The 22,334-nt window shown below is 36.5% G+C and overlaps 1 protein-coding gene across 3 annotated transcripts in view; it reads left to right on the top strand.

The window, feature by feature from the left end:
- Positions 1-15,708, top strand: part of STIM2 (stromal interaction molecule 2) — a 125,965-nt gene extending 110,257 nt beyond the window's left edge. For 2 of the 3 annotated variants that reach the window (XM_053577575.1, XM_053577577.1), the window contains exons 8-13: positions 127-294; positions 573-596; positions 1,043-1,143; positions 1,388-1,626; positions 10,435-10,708; positions 14,039-15,708. In XM_053577575.1, coding sequence (XP_053433550.1) covers positions 127-294; positions 573-596; positions 1,043-1,143; positions 1,388-1,626; positions 10,435-10,708; positions 14,039-14,516 — 1,284 coding nt within the window. In that variant the 3' untranslated portion in view covers positions 14,517-15,708. The remainder of the gene's footprint in view (positions 1-126; positions 295-572; positions 597-1,042; positions 1,144-1,387; positions 1,627-10,434; positions 10,709-14,038) is intronic. The other variant, XM_053577576.1, reaches the window with a different exon arrangement.
- The last annotated feature ends 6,626 nt before the right edge of the window (positions 15,709-22,334 follow it).

Below are 22,334 nucleotides of genomic sequence, written 5' to 3'. Positions count from 1 at the left end.
TTAAAACAGTGTTTACAAAGAGTATAAATGAAACTGATTTTTCATTTAGTTTGGGTATTAAAAAATATTTTAATTCTTCCTTTTTCCCCTCTCTCCATTCCTGTTTCCCTCCCTCCCTTCTTCCAGGTTCGCATGGCTCTGAAAAAAGCTGAAAAAGAATTTGAACTAAGAAGCAGCTGGTCCGTTCCAGATGCACTTCAAAAATGGCTTCAATTAACACACGAAGTTGAAGTACAATATTACAATATTAAAAGACAAAATGCTGAAATGCAGTTAGCCATTGCTAAGGATGAGGTATTCTTGTATTTCCAAATTTACTAAGCTTGTTTCTTAGGCTGAATTTTAGAGGCACTAACCAACTGGGATAAAAAGATCTGAATAAAAGTTTTTTTATTACAGATTCTTTTCTTGAATTGTAACGTACTGCGTAAATTGGCTCTTGTAATCGTAGCCTTTAAAGTACAATTACTATATTTAGAGAACTGTATGCCTTTCAAAATGACCTTAGTGTCATTTAAAAATTATCATTATTTATTGTTATAAAAGTTTTATACGGAGCTTTTCTCCTCTAGGTTGCTGCTTCCTATCTGATTCAGGTTAGTAGTTACTAGAAATTAATTTTGACACTTATTAAATTGGGTAGACTAAGAATAAGTCTTAATCTGAATTTTAGCAAAGAAAAAAAATGCTCAGATGACTCATTAACACCTCCACTGCAGTAGGATATAGTTAATGTTCTTTTCCAGTGTTAATAGAAGATTCAGGTCTGTAAAAGACCTGAATCTACAGACCCTTCTCTTACAGAAGTAAGAGAAAAATTTTCCAGGATAAATTGATTTACTTTGGACAGCATGCTTTATTCCTCATCTGTTTTCTTTTTTTGTTTTTGTCTTTTTTTTTTGAAAATAGGGCTATTTCTTGGTTGGTAATTCTGCCCTGGTTTTATGATGATTAGTATTAGTACATTCAAAGTCAGAATAAACTTCCTTAGCATATGTGTTTTTTTAAACCTAGTCTTATTTTTCCCCTTTTTGGTTTCTAGGCAGAAAAAATTAAAAAGAAGAGAAGTACAGTCTTTGGGACTCTGCATGTTGCACACAGCTCCTCCTTAGATGAGGTAGACCACAAAATTCTGGAAGCAAAGTGAGAATGTTATTTTAGCTATCTCTTTTATTTGCTACTATGTTGAAATGAATAATTTATAGACAGTTTATATTTAAATTTATCATTTAATCATATAATTATACAATTTACCGAAGTTTTAACAGTGGATAATTTCCTTTTGAAATTAGTTAATTGCCACAGTCTGGTCATATAATTGCCTTTTTTCAGTGCCATAGTAAAGACTCTTTGATGCAATAAGTAATTCTTGTATTGGTTTTTCCAGGAAAGCTCTCTCTGAGCTGACGACTTGTTTACGAGAACGACTTTTTCGTTGGCAGCAGATTGAGAAGATCTGTGGCTTTCAGATAGCCCATAACTCAGGCCTCCCCAGCCTGACCTCGTCGCTGTACTCTGATCACAGCTGGGTGGTGATGCCCAGAGTCTCTATTCCACCCTATCCAATTGCGGGAGGAGTTGATGACTTAGATGAAGATACACCCCCAATAGTGTCACAATTTCCTGGTAAGTGGTGAGTTCAACAGAAAACATTGGTACAGTTTTTAAAGTAACTTTCTACCGTGTGCTTTTAGGAATTATGTACTTTGAAATTGATGGTAAAAATTTTGTCTATTTTTCATTTTTTCTTTTTATTAGTAATTTAAGTATTTACTGTTTGAGAATACTGTATGATATGTGCATATATATACTTTATGTATATATGTATTACAAATTTATATATACATTATAAATTTATATACATATTTGTAAGAAACCTGAATGCTTAATTAATGTCATTGATCAACAATGTCTACTTGAGGAACTATTATGTAATAACTCATTATATTAAGTGAATATAAAACTTTGTTGTTAAAATAAAAATAATTAGGTTGATATATAATACATTGTAATTAAATTGAAATGGGGGAGTGACATAAAGAGACAATTGACAGTAAGGATGGCATATTACAAATGTCAAATCAGTATACGAATGAGATGCTGAGCTGTGAGGGAAGACATCTTTTCAAATGGAAGCTTAATCTATAGAAGAAATAAAAGTCAGGGGAAGAGCTTGGAAACACGAGTTCAAATCCTAGCTCTGCCACTAATGAACTATGTGCTTTGAGCTAGTCTGAAAATTTATTTAAGTTCAGTTGCTATTCCTACTATGTATGTTTTTTAGTATTTTGTATTGCTTTTCCAGTTCTGCTCTTTTATTGAAAGAGTATTACTAACTCAACCTTCTACCAAAAGAAATTTAAAAACTGTGTTTATGTTTGGGAAAACTTTATATATATGTGTGTGCATATATATATATACACATATATACAGACACACATACACACACACACATATATATAGTTGTTAGAAAATGGAACTCTTCCAGAGATGGTTTTCTTCCATGTAAATTGGTATTGCTTTGTTGTGCTCTATGCTTTGAAAATTTTTACATTGTGAGAAATCATTTAAGTGAAGATAAAATTTAAATATATTAGTTTTTACTTTTTACAAAGTTAGAAGTTTTGAATTTTAAAATGCATTAGGAAGAAACCATTGTATTAGAAAACATTTAAAAAACTCTTCATGCTGATTGTTGCCTGCCTGATATATCTTTCAAATATTTGTGACGGTGTATCTTAGAACAAGGTTCCAAAGATTGGAAAACAGAATTTAGTCATTGATTGGTTGAAGCTTACCTGGAAATTATATTCTTTGAGACCAGTTAAATCATGTATGGCCTTTTCCAGTTTGAATTTTCCTATCTAGTCATTATAGTGTTTCTGAAGTTACGATTTACAAAGGGTTCTAATTTTTAAAGCAACTTTATGAAATAAAGCCCTGAATTTGAAATTTAATTCTCAGTGACTATGTGCTTGTATTATTTCTGTCGTTTTAATTCTCTGGGTTAATGGCAGATGATACACGGAGAGTGAGGAGCCACTCGGCTCTTAAGGAGGCAGGAGGGGTGGACAGAATGTGAATGTGGTGAACACTGGACGTGTGTGACCCCATTCATTTCACTCGCTCTATGCTGCAGTGAAGGTTGCAAAGTCACATTTAGATCCGGACCGGATCCGCAACTTGAATATTGTCATTTTGTGCCTGTTACTTGAATTACATTTCTTTAAGCTTATCAAACACAACACTGATTCATAAGCATATGCTTTTGTTTGAAAGCTATAGCTTTTTAAAGTCATAGGTTCTCCTTAAAATCATAAATGTGTATGAAGATGCATTTTCTAGTGTAACTAGTTTTTTTTTGCTTTTTTCAAAAAGCAAAAGGGAATAGATAATATATATTATGTCTGTTAAAAGAAAACAATACTAAATGAGAATAATTACCCTAGTTTTAAATGATTGTGGCATACAGATAAATCTGACCTTTTAAATATGAAAAAATACAAGAATTGATTTTAAATTTAATATGGTTTAGAAATGCTGTGATCAAATGTATTATCTCCAAAAGAAAAAAAACTGATGTCACACGTTACAATTTGAGGCCTCTGCCTCCACCCAGTGGCACTGCAGTGGTACTCCATGCTAAGTTACAAAAGCATAATTTCTGGACTGGATAAACTGGAAAGTCTTGGCAATATATTAGCGTCTAAAGTAGAACGAAGGCTCTTCTTTTATATACCCTTTTGAGCAGTTAAATTTTTTTTTCCATAGGTATATGTAAATTTTATAACTTTGAAATAATGACAAGTTAAGCATGCCTGTAGTATGTTAAGAACAAAGTAACACTAAACATAGAATATTATCTATGTTTATAGCTTTGTGTGGGTAGTAGAACGGATGATAGTTATTTCCTTATAACTACTTTTAATATCTGCTAAGTCCTCTCCTAATGACAATGTAGTAGCAATTTATTTAAAATTTCTTGTAATAAAGGCTTTCATATGTACCTGAAATTACTGAAAACAATATGCCCAGCTACCACAAAGGTAACTAGATTTTAATATTTGCTTATTTATTTTCTCTGAAGCAAATTATTATAGATAAGGCTGCTAAACCTCCATTTTAATTGCCTCTCTTTCCTACTCAGAAGTTGTGACTCATTCTAAAGTTTGTTGCACTTTTATATAAAAGTGCAAACTTATATATATATCCACAGCAGTAGATACACAATTGTCTGTTTCAGTGTATTATTGTTTCACATTGTATGTATTATTTTGGAACTTTTTGTTCAAAAGCACGTTTCAAAAATTTTCTATGTTTATAGATGGATTATATTCACTGTAACTGTGAGTTAACCACTGTTTATTATATTTAAAACTACAGTTTATTCACATTTTGCTGACATTGATTTTTTTTCTACTTTTGTGCCCTTACAAATATGCAAAAACCATCCTTACCTGTCTCTCCTTGTGCATAACTTTGACAGTTTCTCTGTGTGGACACCTAGAAATAGATTGCTGGGTCAGTAGAAAGACACCTCTTGCTAGACAGTGCTAAGTTGCTCAAAATGGTTCCACCAGTTCATATGCCCACTGTTTGTAAGTGCCTGTGTGCCTGTAGTGTCATCAATACTTGCAATAACTCGATTTGTTTGTTTTGCAACTTGGATGGGTGTGAAGTAATACCTCACTATTGTTAAGATATTTATTTCCTGATGACTGCTGAGGTTGAGTACCATTTCATTTATTGTCATTTGTTATTAAGGTTTGTTCCTCTCTGGGTTGCTTTTTACAGAGTATTACTGTAGAGTCCCCCCCAAGATTCCTTACCTATTTGGAAGCACTCCTTTTATTTTCTGGTTCTTTGAGTGAGAGTTGTATCTTCTCCTAGAATGTGGCTTCTTTAGTGGCAAATATGTGAATCTGATTTGTGCTTTTTATATCTTTTTGAAAGATAATATGTTCTTATTTGCTCTTCTAAAAGGTTTTAAGTTTTTCTTTAATCCCTTAGTCCTTTAATCCACCTGGAAGTTATTTTTGTTCATAGTGTGAGGTTGGAATCTAAATATATCCTTGATGTATGGGTAAACAGTTGTCCTAGCCTCATTCCTGCTCTAGCCCTGCTTATTTGTAACACCACTTTTCTCCATAGGTACATAAATGCCTCTAGCTCTCAATTTTGTTCATCAGTTTGTGAAATTCCATGGAATGTTTCATTGATTTTTAAAAACATTTCTTTAAATTAATGGATTTATTTGGGAAGAATTCTTGATAAATTCCATTTATTAAGATCTTTTATATCTTTAAATAAAAGTGATAAGTTGTTTTCTATGTGTAGGCTGTGCATATCATTTTTTAAAAAGATTAATTTCTAGGTACCTTAATAGCTTTTTCTGGTATGTATGTTAATTACCCTTCTTTAAAAAAATTATACTTCAGAGTATTTGTTGCTGGTGAAGAAATGTTATTGATTTTAGTATGCTGATGCTCTATCCGGAAACATTGAATTCTCTTATGAGAGTCTTTGGGGTTTTTTATTTTGAATATATTTTCCCCCCAATCCTTATGCCTTTTTTCCTCTTTTTTGTCTAAGATAAGACCTTCAAAAAATACTGAATTAATGGCGGCGCCTATAGCTCAAGTGGCTAAGGCCACATACACCAGAGCCAGCAGGTTCGAATCTGGCCCAGGCCTGCCAAACAATGACAACTACAACCAAAAAATAGCTGGGTGTTGTGGTGGGTGCTTGTAGTCCCAGCTACCGGGGAGGCTGAGGCAAGAGAATCACTTAAGCCCAGGAGTTTGAGGTTGCTGTGAGCTATGACACCACGGCACTCTACCCAGGGCAATAGCTTGAGGCTCTGTCTCCAAAAAAAAAAAAAAAAGAAAATAGTGAAGTAAAGTGGTAACTACAGGCAATAGTGATTACCATATCAGACTTTAAGAATGTTTCCGTATTTCACGTATTTCACTATAAAGTATTAGTTTTGCTCTATGTTTTAGGTGGATTATTTTCAGTTAAGGAAATTCATTTTTGCTCTTCATTTATTAAGAATTTTTTTCTTTCAAATCAGTGGGTGTTAACTTTTATCTCATTCTTTTTCTGTATAATTTGAGGTGATCATTTATTTGTATTCTGTTGAATTTTAATCTTTAAATCTTTTAAATGTCAGTGAAACTATATTTGCTACAATGTACTATTTTTATGAGTTGGATTTGGTTTATAATTTAAGGTTTTTGCATTTTTTTTTATACATTGGATTAGTCAATACTTTTTTTCCCAATACTGTCCTTATTTGATTTTGGCACCAAGATTATATTAGAATCACGAAGTAAGTCAGGGAGTAGTCCCCTTTATTGGTCAAGTTTTGCTTTTCAGAGTGTCAGTTACCTGTGGTCAACTATGGGCTAAAAATAGTGAATACAGTATAATAGTATATTTTGAGAGAGAGAGACTGCATTTGCAATACTTTTTTTACAGTATATTGCTATAATTATTTATTATCAGTTATTGTTAATCTCTTACTGTGCCTATAGGTAAAGTTTATGAATTTTACCACAAATATGTATGTATAGGAAAAACCATAGTATATATACAGCGTGGTACCATCCACAGTTTCAGGCATCCTCTGGGGGTCTTGAAACACATCCCCGGCCATTGTTTGGCAGGCCTGGGCCGGATTCGAACCTGCCAGCTCTGGAGTATGTGGCTGGTGTCTTAGTCACTTGAGCTATAGGCGCCACCATTACTTCAGCATTTTATTGGAGGTCTTATCTTAGACAAAAAAGAGAAAAAAAGGCATAAGGATTGGGAGGGGGGATTCTTCCATTCTGTTCTATTGTTTTCTATTTTTAGAAAGGCAGTATAATGTAGTGGTTAAGAATTGGGATTCTGGAACATAACTTCTTGGCTTTATTTATATATTTTATTTATTTTATTTCAGAATATTACAGGGTACAAATGTTTTGGTTACATGGATTGCTTTTGTGCTGCTTGAGTCAGGGTTGTAAGGGTGCACATCACCCCATTATTGTTCACTGTACCCATAGGTGTGGTTTTATCAACTCCTCCTTCTCCCTCCTTGCTTGATTTCTACTGAGTTTATTTCCATTTGTGCCCACGAGCATTGATGAGTTAGTTCCAGTTTAATAGTGGGTACATGTGTTGTTTGTTCTTCCATTCTTTAGTCGACTTAGGATAATCATCTCCAGTTCCACCCATATTTTTGCAAAAGGAATTAAGCCATCTTTCTTCATGGCTGAGGAGTATTCCGTGGTATACATATACCACATTTTGCTAATCCACTCAGGACTTGATGGGCACTTGGGTTGATTCCACATCTTTGTGATTATGAATTGTGCTGCAATAAACATTCGAGTGCAAGTGTCCTTTTGATAAAATGATTTCTTTTCCTTTGGGTAAATACCCAGGAGTGGGATTACTGGATCAAATGGTAGGGACCAGATTTTTTCTTTTTTTTTTTTTTTGTTATCTTAAGCCATTAAGTTTGAGGGAGTTTATTACTTATTGATAAATAAGATCTAATTTAATACAGGCCACAGTGAAATTAAGAACTTTGGTTCATCAAAGATACATAATTAAAATGAAATCACAAACTGTAAACTGGGAGAGAATATTTACAATACACATAACAATGGATGGGCATTAAGAATATAAATCAGGAACTCTTCCAAATCACCATGGGACCAAAAAAATGATTCAGTACAAAAATGGCAGAAGATGGGTGGCGCCTGTGGCTCAGTGAGTAGGGCGCTGGTCCCATATGCCGGAGGTGGCGGGTTCAAACCCAGCCCCGGCCAAAAACCACACACACACAAAAAAAAAAAATGGCAGAAGACATGAACAGGTATTTTACAGAGTAGGAAAGATGAATATCAAATAAGTACATGTGATAAAAATGTGTCAAATGGTTTATGAAGTGAGTGTATAATGCCCCATAATCATATCATTGTATACAGTTATGATTTAATAAAAAAATTAAAATAAAAAAAAAGAAAATGTTAACATTAATAAACAAACATACAGAACTAAAAAAAAAAAAAAAAAAAAAAAGACATTTTTCCAGGGTGTATCCCTATGACCTGAATGGATGGGTTTCAGAATATGGCTATACTCAATTTTATTAGGTAGTGCCAAAATGTTTCCAAAGTGGTTGTTCCAGTTTACATTTTCATCATCAATACATAAGTATTCCCTTTCTTATTTATCACTTTGTATTGGCAAATGTATAAACTTCTGACAATCCATTGAGGTCTTATTTTGCATTGTTCCGATTACTAATGGGGTTGAACATGCTTAACATGTACTTATTTGATATTCATCTTTCCTACTCTGTAAGATTTTTTCTTTGAGGAATGTTTTCCATAGAGATTATACTAGTTTGCAGTCCCATGAATAGTGTATAAGTATTCCTCTCTCTCTGTATCCTTGCCAACATCTATTGTTCGGGACTTTTTAATAAAAGCCATTCTCACTGGGGTTAGGTGATATCTTATTGTGGTTTTAATTGGATTTCACGACGATTTGTAACATTGAACATAATTCTTCATGTGTTTATTGGCCATTAGTCTGTCTTCTTTTGAAAAACTTCTGTTCATGTCTTTTCCCCACTTTTCACTGGGGTTGTTTGGTTTTTTCCCCTTGATTTTTTTGCTTGAGTTCTTTGTAGATTCTAGTCACTAACCCTTTATTGGATGTATAGCATGCAAGTGTTTTCTCCCATTCTATAGGTTTCTTTTCACTCTCTTGATTGTTTCTTGGCTGTGCAGAAGTCTTAATTTAATCAAGTCCTATTTATTCGTTTTTGTTGTTGTGTTTGTTACTAGGGACCTCTTAATAAATTCTTTGCCAAGGCTGCTGTCCAGAAGAGTTTTTCCAGCATTTTTTTTTTTTTTTTTAGAATTTTTGTGGTTTCATGCCTTAGATTTAAGTCATTTACCCATGATGAATTACTTTTATGAGTGGTGAGAAGTGTGGATCATGTTTCAGTCTTCAGCATGTAGGTATTCAGTTTTCCCAGCACCATTTATTGAATAGGGATTCTTTAGACAATAGTATATTGTTGTCTGCTTTGTCAGTATAAGGATGGTTTTAAATCTGGGTTCTCTGTTCTGTTTCATTGGTCTGTTGTCACTATTTCTTTGGCACTACCATTCTATTTTAGTTATTGTAGCTTTATAGGATAGCTTAAAGTGTGGTAAAGTGATGCCTTCAGATTTGTTCATGTTGCTTAAGTTGCTTTGGCTATTTGGGCTCTTTTCTTGTTCCAGAATGAAGCATAGAATTACTTTTTCTAGATCTGGGAAAACTGATGTTGGTATTTTGATGGGGATTGCATTGCATCTGTAGATCACTTGAGTAGTATAGACATTTTAACAATGTTGCTTCTGCTGATCTGCGAGTCTGATATGTTTTTACATTTGTTTATATCTGCAGTTTCCTTTCTTAGTGATTGACCATTCTCTTTGCATTGATCTTTCACCTCATTGGTTACATATATTCCCAGTTATTTTATTTTCTTTATAGCTATTATGAAAGGTATTGAATCTTTGCTTTGATCCTCAGCTTGGCTGGTTGGTGTATAAGAATGCTCTTGATTTGTGTACTTTGATTTTGTAACCTGAGACTTTGATAAATTTATCAATTCCAGGAGTCTCTTGGTGGAATTTTTGGGATTTTCTAAGTATAAGGTTACTTCATCAGCAAAGAGTGGTAGTTTGACTTGATGATATAGCTGTGTTCCAGCTAAGGGAAAGGAGAGGACTACCCACTCGATGAAGACAGATGTGTGGGTCTAGGCTGAGACCAGTAGCAGAAACAGGATGATCTAAGACTTATGTTTAGTGCCATGGCAGTCATGTTCAAGAACCAAGTTTTGACCTCAGCTCTAACCAACTGAGAGACTGTGCATACAGTAGTTAAATGATGTCTTTGATTTAATAAAAACTACTTGAAATTTAAACAAGTTGTGATATTTCAAGAGATATTAATTGGTAAAACTCCAGTCTACATTACACTGATAGTTTCCCCATTTAACTAACAGTCATTAAAGAAAGTTTGCAGTACAATACAGATTTCTTATGAATAGACTGTTGATTTTTAAATTTAAGGATCTGTTATCTTAGGTAAATTTTTAAGCCTTTGTGGTTAGTATATTTAGATTTTCTATTAAAGCCTCATATGTTTATGTTCATTTCTGTTCATTTATTAGAGCTGTCTTCCCTTTTGTTACATTTTTATTTCTTATTTCTTAATCTTCCTAGTATCGATGGTAGAGAAGAAAATAATTGTATAGTTAGTTCAATAAAGGGAGATTAAATAGTGACGTATTAGTGACATCAGTTCTCTTGTGTATATCTGTAGTGACCCTAAAGAGCGTTGGACTTTATGAGCGTTTTCGTCTGTGTTTCTCAGGGACCGTGGCTAAACCCCCTGGATCCTTAGCCAGAAGCAGCAGCTTGTGCCGTTCTCGCCGCAGCATTGTGCCGTCCTCCCCACAGTCTCAGCGAGCTCAGCTTCCTTCACACGCTCCTCACCCGGCGCACCCTCGGCATCCTCACCATCCCCAGCACACGCAGCAGTCCTTGCCTTCCCCTGACCCGGATATCCTGTCTGTGTCAAGCTGCCCTGCACTTTATCGGAATGAAGAGGAGGAGGAGGCCATTTACTTCTCTGCTGAGAAGCAATGGTATTGGCAGTGAAAAATGGACAGTGCATGTTGGGCCGGTGGGGGTGAGGAGGAGTGGGTGTGGTGTCAATTTTCCATTGCAGCATGACGAGTCACCACAGACTTAGTTGCCTCATTTATTAACTTAGTTTTGCATATCTGAAGGCCAACCTGGTGTGACTGGCTTTTCTGCTCAGGGTCTCAGAAGGCTACATCAAAGTGCTGGCTGAGCTGCATTCTCATCTGCAGCTCAGGGTCCTCTTCACAGCTCCTGGGTTGTAGCACAATCCATTTCCCTGTGATTATAGGACTGAGGTCCCCATTCTGTGCGTGCTGTCAGCTGGGGGCTGCTGTCAGTTCCTAAAGTCTGTTTGCTGTTCCTTGCCACATGGGCTCCACCTATGAATCCAGAGCGGAGAGTTCACTTCCATGAATCTCTCCTTTGCTTTGAGTCTCTGATTTCTGTCTCTGACCTCTAGATTCAAATTTAAAAGGCTCACCTGGATAAGAATCTCTATATTAAGGTCAGTTAGTTTGGGGCCTTAATTTTATCTGTGAAATGCCTGCATAGCAGCACTTAAAACATTTATTTGTATTTGGTTGAGTAACTAGAAGAAGATATACATAGGTCACTGTGAAAGTTTTGAGAAAGACTGTATTATATAGGACCATCACTTCACTTCCAAGGAGCACAGCTGACAGCACCCTTTCTGATTCATCTGTGCAAGTTTCAACTTGCTGGACTTATCAGTGTTGCTGGGAGGGCTTCATTTGTTTCCATCCATGTGGGTTTTATGGTTCTTGAATTTGTGCATCTCAAAATGTTCATAATGACCCACGTATGTATACCAGGGATTGAAAATTGGGTGGGCATCTTAGAATTCTGCCGATCATGAGCTGTAACTGCAAAGAGATTACTGAACTCCATTAACTCAGGTCTCAGAACATAAACTTATCATACGAGCAATTTTAGATGTAAAATATGAAAGCATGAGCTTAAGTATACTTGAACACAAAGAAACAGCATATGTGACTCAGTTGTTAAATATTTGTTGCCACTTAGGAATTTCTTCTTTTATGTGCTAAGATACAAGCAGTATCAAAACCAAAGGTTTAAAGAAATATCAGGAACTTAAGGGTTCCTGACATATAATTTCATAACTCTTTTTTTTTGTTTGTTTTGTTTTTACAAAATGGATATAGCAGCAGTATATTCCAGTTTGACTGAAGGATACCAGTGCTATATGAAATCTTTGCAGAGCTCTGTTTCTACACTACATTCCTCTTTTGAAGCAGTAGGGTATTAAGTGTCAGAAAAACTGGTGTTAGTTTTTGATTTTGCCACTAAGTAGCCTTGTGGCCCCAGAGTCTTCCCATACACATGTGGAAACAAAGGGATGGGCCGGGTGTCTCAGTGGTCCTTGTAGCTCTCTATCATATGACTTTGGGTGACATTATCACTAAAAATAATTTTTAATCCATAATTGTTTTATCACCTAATAAAAGAAAAATTTATGATTAGCAAGAGATACTGTGCCATATTGGTAAGCAATACTGTGCCCTGTTGCAAAGGGATTTGCATCCTCATTGAAAGTGGGGAATTTGACACAGTGCTTTATGATTAGCTTTCCGTGTGTCTCTGCAGTGCCACCACAGTTACCAGCAGAATGGCTTTACTGATGAAACTGGTCTTATGCAGCTTCTGGAAATTGGAAAGAAAAGTCCAGAGCTGCACGACTGGAACTTTCTGCAGTGACGGAACGTCCAGTTCTTATTTCAAGTAGTAATGTCAAAACGCATGGCTAGCTCAAAATATGAGAAGAATTTGAATTCAGGGAACTTTCCCTCCTCTCCTCTATTGAACCACTAGAATTCTTACAAAATAATAATATTTGATACTCTCACTTTTTATGCTGTATGTATTACGCACATCTATGCTTACTCAAACCTCACCTTTGAGGTAAGTCATCTTACATGTGTTAAACTTAAATTAACTCAACTACCTGTCACTGTGGGAGAAGAAAAGAAATAGAAAAATAGCATAAATGGTCCACATGTTTAAGTTCAACACTGCAAAGAATATGTACTCTGAAAGTGAAAATTCATTGGCCTACAAATCAGACTTTAACTTTACAAGTGCAACTATGGAATCTGTTTGTACCCACACATTAATCTGAAATTTTAAAAAAAGTGAAAATTTAATTTAAGTTGTACTACTTACAGTCCAAGTCTGATTAGTTACCACTACCCATTATCAAATTGTAAAAGCTTCTGCCTTTGGAATCTGAGCAGTGATATCTTCTGTTCATTGACATCCATTCCAAAGAGAAACTTTGCAGAAATGTTCCTGTCCATGATTAATTTCTGAGTCTGATCATTTCTTCATGTCAGAACTGCTTCTTGCCTTCTGTTATCACTACCCATTATCAAATTGTAAAAGCATTTGAGAACTGTACCACACATACAGATATATGAAACCATTATTTAAGTCTTTGTCCAAGAGGTTTTGTACCTTTTGGGTGCTTGTAGAATAGTAGAGACAGTGTTCACATGATTGAGTAAAGTATGTAGAAATGGTTAAATAAATTCAGCAATCTAATGTATAATGTAGTATTAACATAAAATGCTTGTCAAAAGCAAATGCCAGACCCCTAATAAACCTGCATTATCAATAATATGAAAAATGATAGTAATCATGGGCCATTGCAGATGAGAGATCATTCAATTTGTTCATTTTATTAGTGTAAATATGAGTTTAGTCCTTGCTGTGTGCTGTGCACTTGCTTATAATCTGGGCTGCCAAGACAAGGGAGATGCAGTCTTGACGTAGTTCTCATTGGTGGATTGTGATCATGTGTGTTCTCGCCTTTCTGTTCTGCCTTCACCTCCGAGCTTCCCCACTTCATTTCTTTTACCAGTTACTTTTGCCTGGACTCTACCTCTCATTTCTTAATCTGATTTAGAGAGAAAAATAATGATGAACAAAACATCCATTACAAAACAATAATGATGAGCAAAAAGTAGCTGAAATGTTAGCAGAATCATTTGTAAAATTTAAGCATTTTTATTTCTGTGACAAAGTGTTAATTTCTCTTGTTTTTTAGTTTATAAGATCTCATTACAGTTTATTTCAGAAACTACACATTGAGTTTTGAGAAATTATATTATTTAAAGTAGTGATTTTCTAATTTTGTTGAAATGACAATAGAACTGTAGCATGTCTCCCTTTGGAATTTCAATAGATTAAATAATGAAAGCTGTTTCAGTTAGAATTAGTTAGAATGTCTGCTAGTCTGCTTAGTACCCCTTACGAACATACTGATTTAAAATCTTTACCTCTTTCTCATTCAGGGAAGTGCCAGACACAGCTTCAGAATGTGACTCCTTAAATTCTTCCATCGGAAGGAAACAATCTCCTCCTTTGAGCCTTGAGATATACCAAACATTGTCTCCTCGGAAGATATCGAGAGATGAGCTGTCACTGGAGGATTCCTCCAGAGGGGATTCGCCCATAGCTGCAGATGTCTCTCGGGGCTCTCCTGATTGTGCAGGTCTGACAGAAACTAAAAGTATGATCTTCAGCCCTGCAAGCAAAGTGTACAATGGCATCTTGGAGAAATCCTGTAGTATGAACCAGCTTTCCAGTGGCATCCCGGTGCCTAAGCCTCGCCACCCTTCATGTTCCTCAGCTGGCAATGACAGTAAACCAGTCCAGGAAGCCCCAAATGTTGCCAGGATAAGCAGCATCCCACATGACCTTTGTCATAATGGAGAGAAAAGCAAAAAGCCATCAAAAATCAAAAGCCTTTTTAAGAAGAAATCTAAGTGAACTGGCAGACTCGATGGAATCCCATTCAAGTGGCATCTGTAAACTTTTGTCTCCTGCCCTCCACTCCCTTTTTTGTTTTAATTTTCGGAAGGTAACTCCATTGGGGCTTTCCAGACTGAGTGCCATAGTGGAGTGTCCTTCGGGACAACTGTCTACTGTTTGTTTATTTAAATGACTATAAAATCAATTCATGAAGCCAGTTATTACTGAAAAATCATTAAGAGATGAGACAGTTTACAGTCATTTCTGCCTATTTATTTCTGCTTTGTTACTAGTGTTGTCTATACAACATTTTGTTGAAAGCCACTATGGACTTACAAGCTTTAATGGACTAGTAAGCCAGCATGGGCTTGCAAAAATTTCTTGTTTACCAGAGCATCTTCTTATCTTTCCACAGAGCTATTTACATCCTGGACTAAATAACTTAAAAGAAGTAAAACTAATTGCACTACTGTTTTCCAGACTGGAAAAGAAAATATCTGCAAGTGAAACTGTATAGCGTTTATAAAATGACTATGGATAGGGGACTGTTTTCACTTTTAGATCAAAATGGATTTTTAAGTAGAACCTAGGGTTTCTAATTGACTTGATTTCTGGAAATGAAAACCCACGCTTTTATTATGGGAAGCCTTCTTTAAATGCATTTAATATTGTAAAGTTTCAAGTCCTGCTGTAAAGATCATGTTGTTTTGTTTTCCCCAGGGCTTTCACTGTGATTTACTGCATTGCAGCCTGTATGATAGAATAGACATAATTTAAAGCGAGGGGGCTCTCAATTCCTTAACGCAAGTGGAAGAGTGAAACTTGATTGAAGGACTTAAAACATTCACAACCTAAACTGAGATGGGGTGATGGGAGGACTCAGGCACATGTTTACAGACTTTGAATAACTTCAACGGATTTATGGTTTGTGAAAATTTGTACTGTGGAAAAGGTAATAAATTGGAGACATCATTGTGTGGGATTGTGCTGATTTTGGTTGATAACACTCCACTAAAAAACACTATATATTTTGAAGAGCTGTGTAAGCTGTCTTGTTGCTTAATTGCATTATAAGAAATAGTGATGTTTTGGAAGTAAGTTGTCAACAAAGTTCTTTCTATTTTATATTGTTTGTCATATTTTTATGTAGTTTAAAATGTTTAAATGTTCTAACATCAAGATTAACAAATATAAATTTATGGTGCATTTAGATTGAGTTGTATTAATTTTTAAAGTTTGGAGTTCATTAAATTAGTAGGTTGTATAAAAGTAGCTTTTACTGTGAGAGTTAAATCTTGTATGGCCACAAAGTACATTAACATCTGGAGAGTTTCTGCTTATACCACTTTGAAAAATTCAGTCATAAATGATCTGGTTAATGCAATGTGGATGATGTTTGGGTGAACAGCTGTTACTTATTAGCTAGAATGGTTTTTCAGCATTTTGGCTAAAATACTTACAAAAGTCTAACCCAGGGCTCTTTAGGTGAAAATGCTGATAGATGAATAAGAAGTCTGTTTTGAGATTTGCTCCAAAAAATGCCTTTAATTATTAAGACTATGAAGAAATTTCTGATGTCTCCTGTAAATTGTTTATTCTCTTTAGTACTGTTGTTAAAAACTTGAATGACATTTATGTAGGCTGCTATTTATATATTTAATAGACTGAGTGTTATAATGACAAAGATTGGTTGACTAAAATGAACATGGTGTCTTGGACTAATGATAAAGTAGAATAACCTGAAAGGTAGAACTGAGGAGTACAGGGTCTAACGCTGTTTAAGAAAGGGAAAAATGGAACATAAAGAATTGGAAAGTATTCTGTAAGGGTTATTCAAAGTGGTGAGAAAGCCTTATCTTCTTTCTTTCTCTTACAACTAGACAGGAGGAGTTCTTCCTTTCGAAAATTGCAAAAGGGGTGGGAACTTTGTAGCTGGATAGAGAGGAAAGGGGAAAAGCCCCTGGAGCATGGAATGGAGCAGGAAGGAGAAGTTGCCAGCAGGGAGCTCTGGTAGGGCCAGCTGGAGGCCAGCACTCCTGCTCAGGGTGGCCCTGTAGGTCAGGGAATGTGTTGTTTGTGCTAAATTTCACACTTTATAAATGAATTCAATCAAGGGATATTTACTGCTTTATGTTGCTTATTAATATTTATTTTGCATTAATATTAATATACTCTATGCTTATTTGTAAATTCTAGACAAAATAATTGAGTTTTGGCAAGCTATAATAATTTCTGTATTATATCATTTGTATGTGAAAAGTTGATCATTTCTATAAATTTTTAAAATTATCCATTTGTTACCTTATTTTAGCATCTTAAAATTATGGTGTTTTCTGGCTTTAAAAGTAATACGTTCTTTACTGTTAAAAAAAAATAGAAAAATGTAAAGAAGAAAATAATAGCAACCAGGTCAAATTCTGCTACTCAAAATAATTGCTTTTAATATTTTGGTATGTTTTCCGCTAGATCTTTTTTTACGTATTGATGTATATTTTACATAATTGAAATCATGCTATATATTCAATTTTATATCATGCTTTTTCACTTAATATAAGCATCTTTCCAACATCATTAAAAGTTCTTCATGAATAACATTTTAATGACTGTATAATAATATGCCATTGTACGGATTTACCATAATCTTTAACCATCATTCTCTCCTTAAACATTTGGCTATTTCCAAATTTCCAATATGCAGAAAAATAGATTTTAGCATTTTTTGAGCACTGTCTGTGCTAGGCACTTTATATTCACATTTAATCTTTCACCAACTCTCTAAGGTGGCTATTTAAAAAAAAAGTTTTACTAATGAGGAAACTGAGCCCAAAGTGTTAATAATTTGCCAAAGATCACATAGCTAGTAAGTAGTGGAGCCATGTTCTTAACTTCTGACTTATACTGCATAATTCTAATCAACACTTTAGGATGTTAGCTAGGCATGGTGGTTCTCACTTACAATCCCAGCACTTTGGAAGGCTGAGGCAGGAAGATCACTTGAGCTTAGGAGTTTGCAGCCAGTCTGGACAACATAGAATCTATTAGTTGGGTGCAATGTGTGTGACTATAGTCCTAGCTACTTGGGAGGAGGGTTGCTTCAGCCCAGGGGTTCAAGGTTGCAGTGATCTATGATCATGCCACTGCACTGTAGCCTGGGCAACATAGCAAGACCCTGCCTCTAAAGAAATAAATTCATAGAAAAATATAAAGTATTTTCAGTTTACATTTTTATATCTATCTACATAATAACGTATATATACACACATGTAATCTCACATGCATACATTTGTTATAACTTTTTAAGGTTGCTTGTTCATCTGACCATGTTGATACCCCCCAGACTTGAGTATGTATCAGTGCTCTTTGACATTACATCATCATTTTGGAATTATTGTTTGGTTAGACTTTTGCTAATTTAATAGATAACATCTTGTGAGGTTGGAAAGGTTTTTTTTTTTAATGTTTTATTAGCCTTGCATATTTTTCATTTCAGTGAATTTGTCTATGTTTTTCCCCCCATTAAGTTCTTGGGGTCCTACTGGTTTTCTAAGTTGTTTGCAGTTAGTCTTTCAAATGTAGCTATTCTTGTATTCTTCATTTACCAACCAGTAAGATTTTTGACTATATATGTATTTTTTGTACTCACTTGAAAAGTAAGTGAAAGAAACCCTAGGTTTAAGTTTTGGTTTTACTGATCTCCTGATTTCAGGTCTTGGATGGGAGAGTTTCACCTTGTTTACATGATTGAGGTGGATTTTCCAACCAAAGCAGTACAGGTAAGAGACAATATAGAATCTGCTTAATTCATTCAACCAGTATCTAATAGCCTACCACATACCAGACATCTTGATAAGGTCTGAAAGTGTAAAGATGAGAAATGACAGTTGCCTATTTTAAAGGAATTTTGTATCTAATAGGGGAGACAGATCAGACAGAAGTTCCTGTGTGAGTGTAGTGATAGAAATGTAAGCTGAATGTTGGGGAGGTAGAAACTCGTGGAGAGAGGCATTCTATAGCTCAAAAGTATTTATTAAATCAAGGATAATTTAATGGTACTGGTTTGTCAGGGACATGGGGAGATTGGCTGTGGCAGGAACATACAGGACCAGAGGCAAGTCAGTGTTAGGGCTTCTGCTAACTAGTAGTCTGATTCCAGGACACGAGCTTGCAGTTACTAGAGGTGCCAGCCACAACACTTGATAAGAGCTGTGAGTGGGCATATTGTGGTGCAATCGCACGTGAACAGGACAGCCTGATTAACACCATTTCCTTCCCCTTATCCCCAGCCTTCAAACAGGGTCTTTGTTGAAAGACATTGTTCTTCAGATTTATCCAGGCAGGCCTGTTCCTATCTTGAATCAATTGGTGTCAAGTGGTCTTCAGGCCAAGTTCAAAGACATAGCCTCAGTCCATGTTCTTGTATGGGTATGCAGATTCCTGTTGTTACTGAGTTCAACTTTTATTCCATGATGGTCTGAGAAGATGCAAGAGATAATTTCTATTTTTTTAAATTTGCTGAAATTAGATTTGTGGCCCAGGATGTGGTCGATTTTGGAGTATGTTCCGTGGGCTGATGAGAAGAATTAAAGTTTTGTTGGGATGAAATGTTCTGTGGATGTCTATTAAGTCCAGATGTTGAATGGTTAAGTTTAAATCTAAGATTTCTTTGCTTAGCGTCTTTTTGGAGAATCTATTCAGCACTGCTAAAAGGGTGTTAAAATCTCCAACTACCACGGAACTGGAGGAAATCCAGTTGCTCATGTCTGTTAGAGTTTCTCTTATAAATCTCATTCTGGTTGGGTGCATAAATATTAATAATTGAAATATCATCATATTGAGTATTACCTTTAACAAATATGAAGTGTCCATCCTTATCCTTCCCTATTTTGGTTGGTTTAAAGCCTAGCGCATCTGCAAATAGGATTGCAATGCCTGCTTTTTTCTGCTTTCCATTTGCCTGGAGTATAGATGACCATCCCTTCACCTTGAGTCTGTATTTGTCTTTTAATGTAAGATGCGATTCTTGTATGCAGCAGATACTGGCTGGAGTTTTTATATCCAGTCAGTCAACCTGTGCCTCTTTAGAGGACAATTTAAACCATTCACATTAATTGAGAATATTGATAAGCCTTTCGAGAGTCTGGTGGACATTTTTAATCCTTTTGCGACTGTGGAAGTTGGAATTTGATCAAAATTTTCTGGGTGGGTTTACTTTTGTGGTGGAGGATTATGTTGGTCTTTATGGAGGATAGGGCTGAGAATATCCTGGAGAGCTGGTTTAGTTGTGGCAAATTTCTTCAACATGTGACTGTCATTAAAGTATTTAATTTCTCCATCATAAATGAAACTCAGTTTAGCTGGGTACAGGATCCTGGGTTGAAAGTTATTTTGTTTTAGGAGATTAAAAGTCGATGACCATCCTCTTCTAGCTTAAAAGGTTTCAGCAGAGAGATCTGCAGTTATTCTAATATTCTTCCCCTTGTAGGTAATGGTTTTCTTTTGTCTGGCTGCTTTCAGAATTTTCTCCTTCATATTAACTTTAGTGAAATTGATTATGATGTGTCTGGGGGATGTCTTATTCGGGTTGAATTGTGCTGGAGTTCTGAAACCGTCTGCTATCTGAATTTCAGAATCTCTTGGCATGTCTGGAAAGTTCTCTTTCATAATCTCCCGGAGAAGAGACTCTGTGCCTTGTGAAGCCACTTCATCGCTTTCGGGGATCCCTATAAGATGAATATCGATTTTCTTTGAATTATCCCAGAGGTCTCTGAGAGAGTGATCTGTTTTTGCCTTCTGTTTCTCTTCCTCTTCGAGAGTTTGGGAGCATTCAAAACTTTGTCTTCAATGTCAGAAATCCTTTCTTCTGCTTGCTCCATTCTGTTACTGAGGGATTCTACTGTGTTTCTCAGATCTTTGAGGGCTGCAACTTCTTGTCTCAATGTGTCAAAATCTTTTTTCTTTGGTCTTTGAATTTGTTGAATTCTTGAGACATCTTTTGGGTTACTGCTTGGAATTCTAATTCAATCTTATTTGCTATCCAGAGTCTGAATTCGATTTCTGAATCTCATCTATTTGTTTGTGCATGGGATCTTGTGCTGTGTCTGCCCCATTGTTCCTTGGGGGAATTGATCTACTCTGATTATTCATATTGCCAGAGTTTTCCCCTTGATTTTGTCTCATGATTGTTTTTCACCATTGCCTCTGGCCGTCCTCAGAGTTGGGGTGGTGTCTCTCTGAGATTAGACCCTGGGGGGATCACTCTGTTGTTGCTGGATCTTTGTAGGCAGTGATCCTGTGTAGCTCTTCTGGGGATGCCCCAGCCAGGGAGTTTTGGGGGTGGTGCACATGGTTCTGAAAGTGCCTGGCACCCGGTGACTTTGGCACAGAGGGCCCAAGGCTCCAGCAGCCTCTGGCCAGGAGAAGGGCTCCGTGCAGAGGCAGGGAGGGCTCTGGATGGCACGCAGCTACCAGAGTCCCTGGCCAGATGAGCGGGTGGTGTGGATGCAGGTAAGGTATAGGAGGGAGGATGCGGGGTTGTGTGGCTCCCGGAGTTCCTGGTCAGGGTGTGGGGAGGCCTGGCGGTGGCCCACAGCTCTTACCGGGGTCTGGGTGGGCTCAGGTCTTCTGGAGTTCTGGGAGGGTGCCAATCGAGGGTCCCAGCGCAGCTCTTATGGAGGTCCTGGAGGGTGCTGATCGCGGGTCCTGGCACAGCTCTTACCGAGGTCCAGGAGGGTGCCAATCACGGGTCCCAGTGCAGCTCTTCCGGAGGTCCGGCAGGATGCCGATCCTAGGTCCTGGAACAGCTCTTCTGGGGGTCTAGGAGGTTACCGATCGTGGGTCCCTGCGCAGCTCTTACGGAGGTCCAGGAGGGTGCCAATCCCGGGTCCCAGTGCAGCTCTTCCAGAGGTCTGGAAGGGTGCCGACCCTGGGTCCCAGCGCAGCTCTTACCGGGATCTGGGAGGGTGCTGATCGCAGGTCCCGGCGCAGTTCTTACGGAGGTCCGGGAGGGTGCCCATCTCGGGTCCCAGTGCAGCTCTGACCTCAGCTTTATTTTTGACCCAATATTTCCCCCTTTTATTTTATCATCTCTGTGTTTTTTCTCTCTTGATGTAATAGCAAGTGTCTTTTACTAACAACTTGTATTTTTATAAATCTTGCCCATCCTCATAATCTGCTCCCTCTAGGTCTCAGCATCATTAAAACTCAACCTATTTAAAGTGGAATTTATCTTGACTTCCATTTCTGGCCCTAATGGAGTAACTGGTCTGCCATAACCAAATAGAAAACAGATAAATGTATCTTCATTTGAAAAGTGTCTGTTTATGTCTTTTGCTCACTTTTCAATGGGTTTGTTTGGTTGTTTTTTGCTGATTTGCTTGAGTTCTTTGTAGATTCTGATTATCAGTCCTTTATCAGATGTACATCATGAGACTGTTTTCTCCCATTGTGTGTGTTGTCTATTTGCTCTTTCTATTGTGTCCTTGGCTGTGCAGAAGCTTTTTCATTTGATTAGGTCCCATTTATTTATTTTTGTCATTTCTGTGATTGCTTTGGAGTTGTCTTCATGAATTCTTTGCCTAGGCTTATATGTACAAGAGTTTTTCCAACAATTTCTTCTAGCTTCTTACAATTTTCTGCCTTTGGCTTAAAGTCTTTTATCCATCCTGAGTTAATTTTTGTGAGTGGTGACAGGTGCAGATCTTATTGGAGTCTTGTAGCTATACAGTTTTCCCAGCACCATTTATTGAACAGGGATACTTTGCCTCAGTGTATATTTTTCTCTATTTTGTCAAAAAATCAGATGGAAATATGAGGATGATTTCATCTGTAGGTTTTCTG

This window comes from Nycticebus coucang, chromosome 23, assembly GCF_027406575.1.
Source record: "Nycticebus coucang isolate mNycCou1 chromosome 23, mNycCou1.pri, whole genome shotgun sequence".
Taxonomy (NCBI): Eukaryota; Metazoa; Chordata; class Mammalia; order Primates; family Lorisidae; genus Nycticebus; species Nycticebus coucang.
The sequence above is the reverse complement of the archived record's forward strand: the minus strand, read 5'-3'. Positions and strand labels throughout refer to the sequence as shown.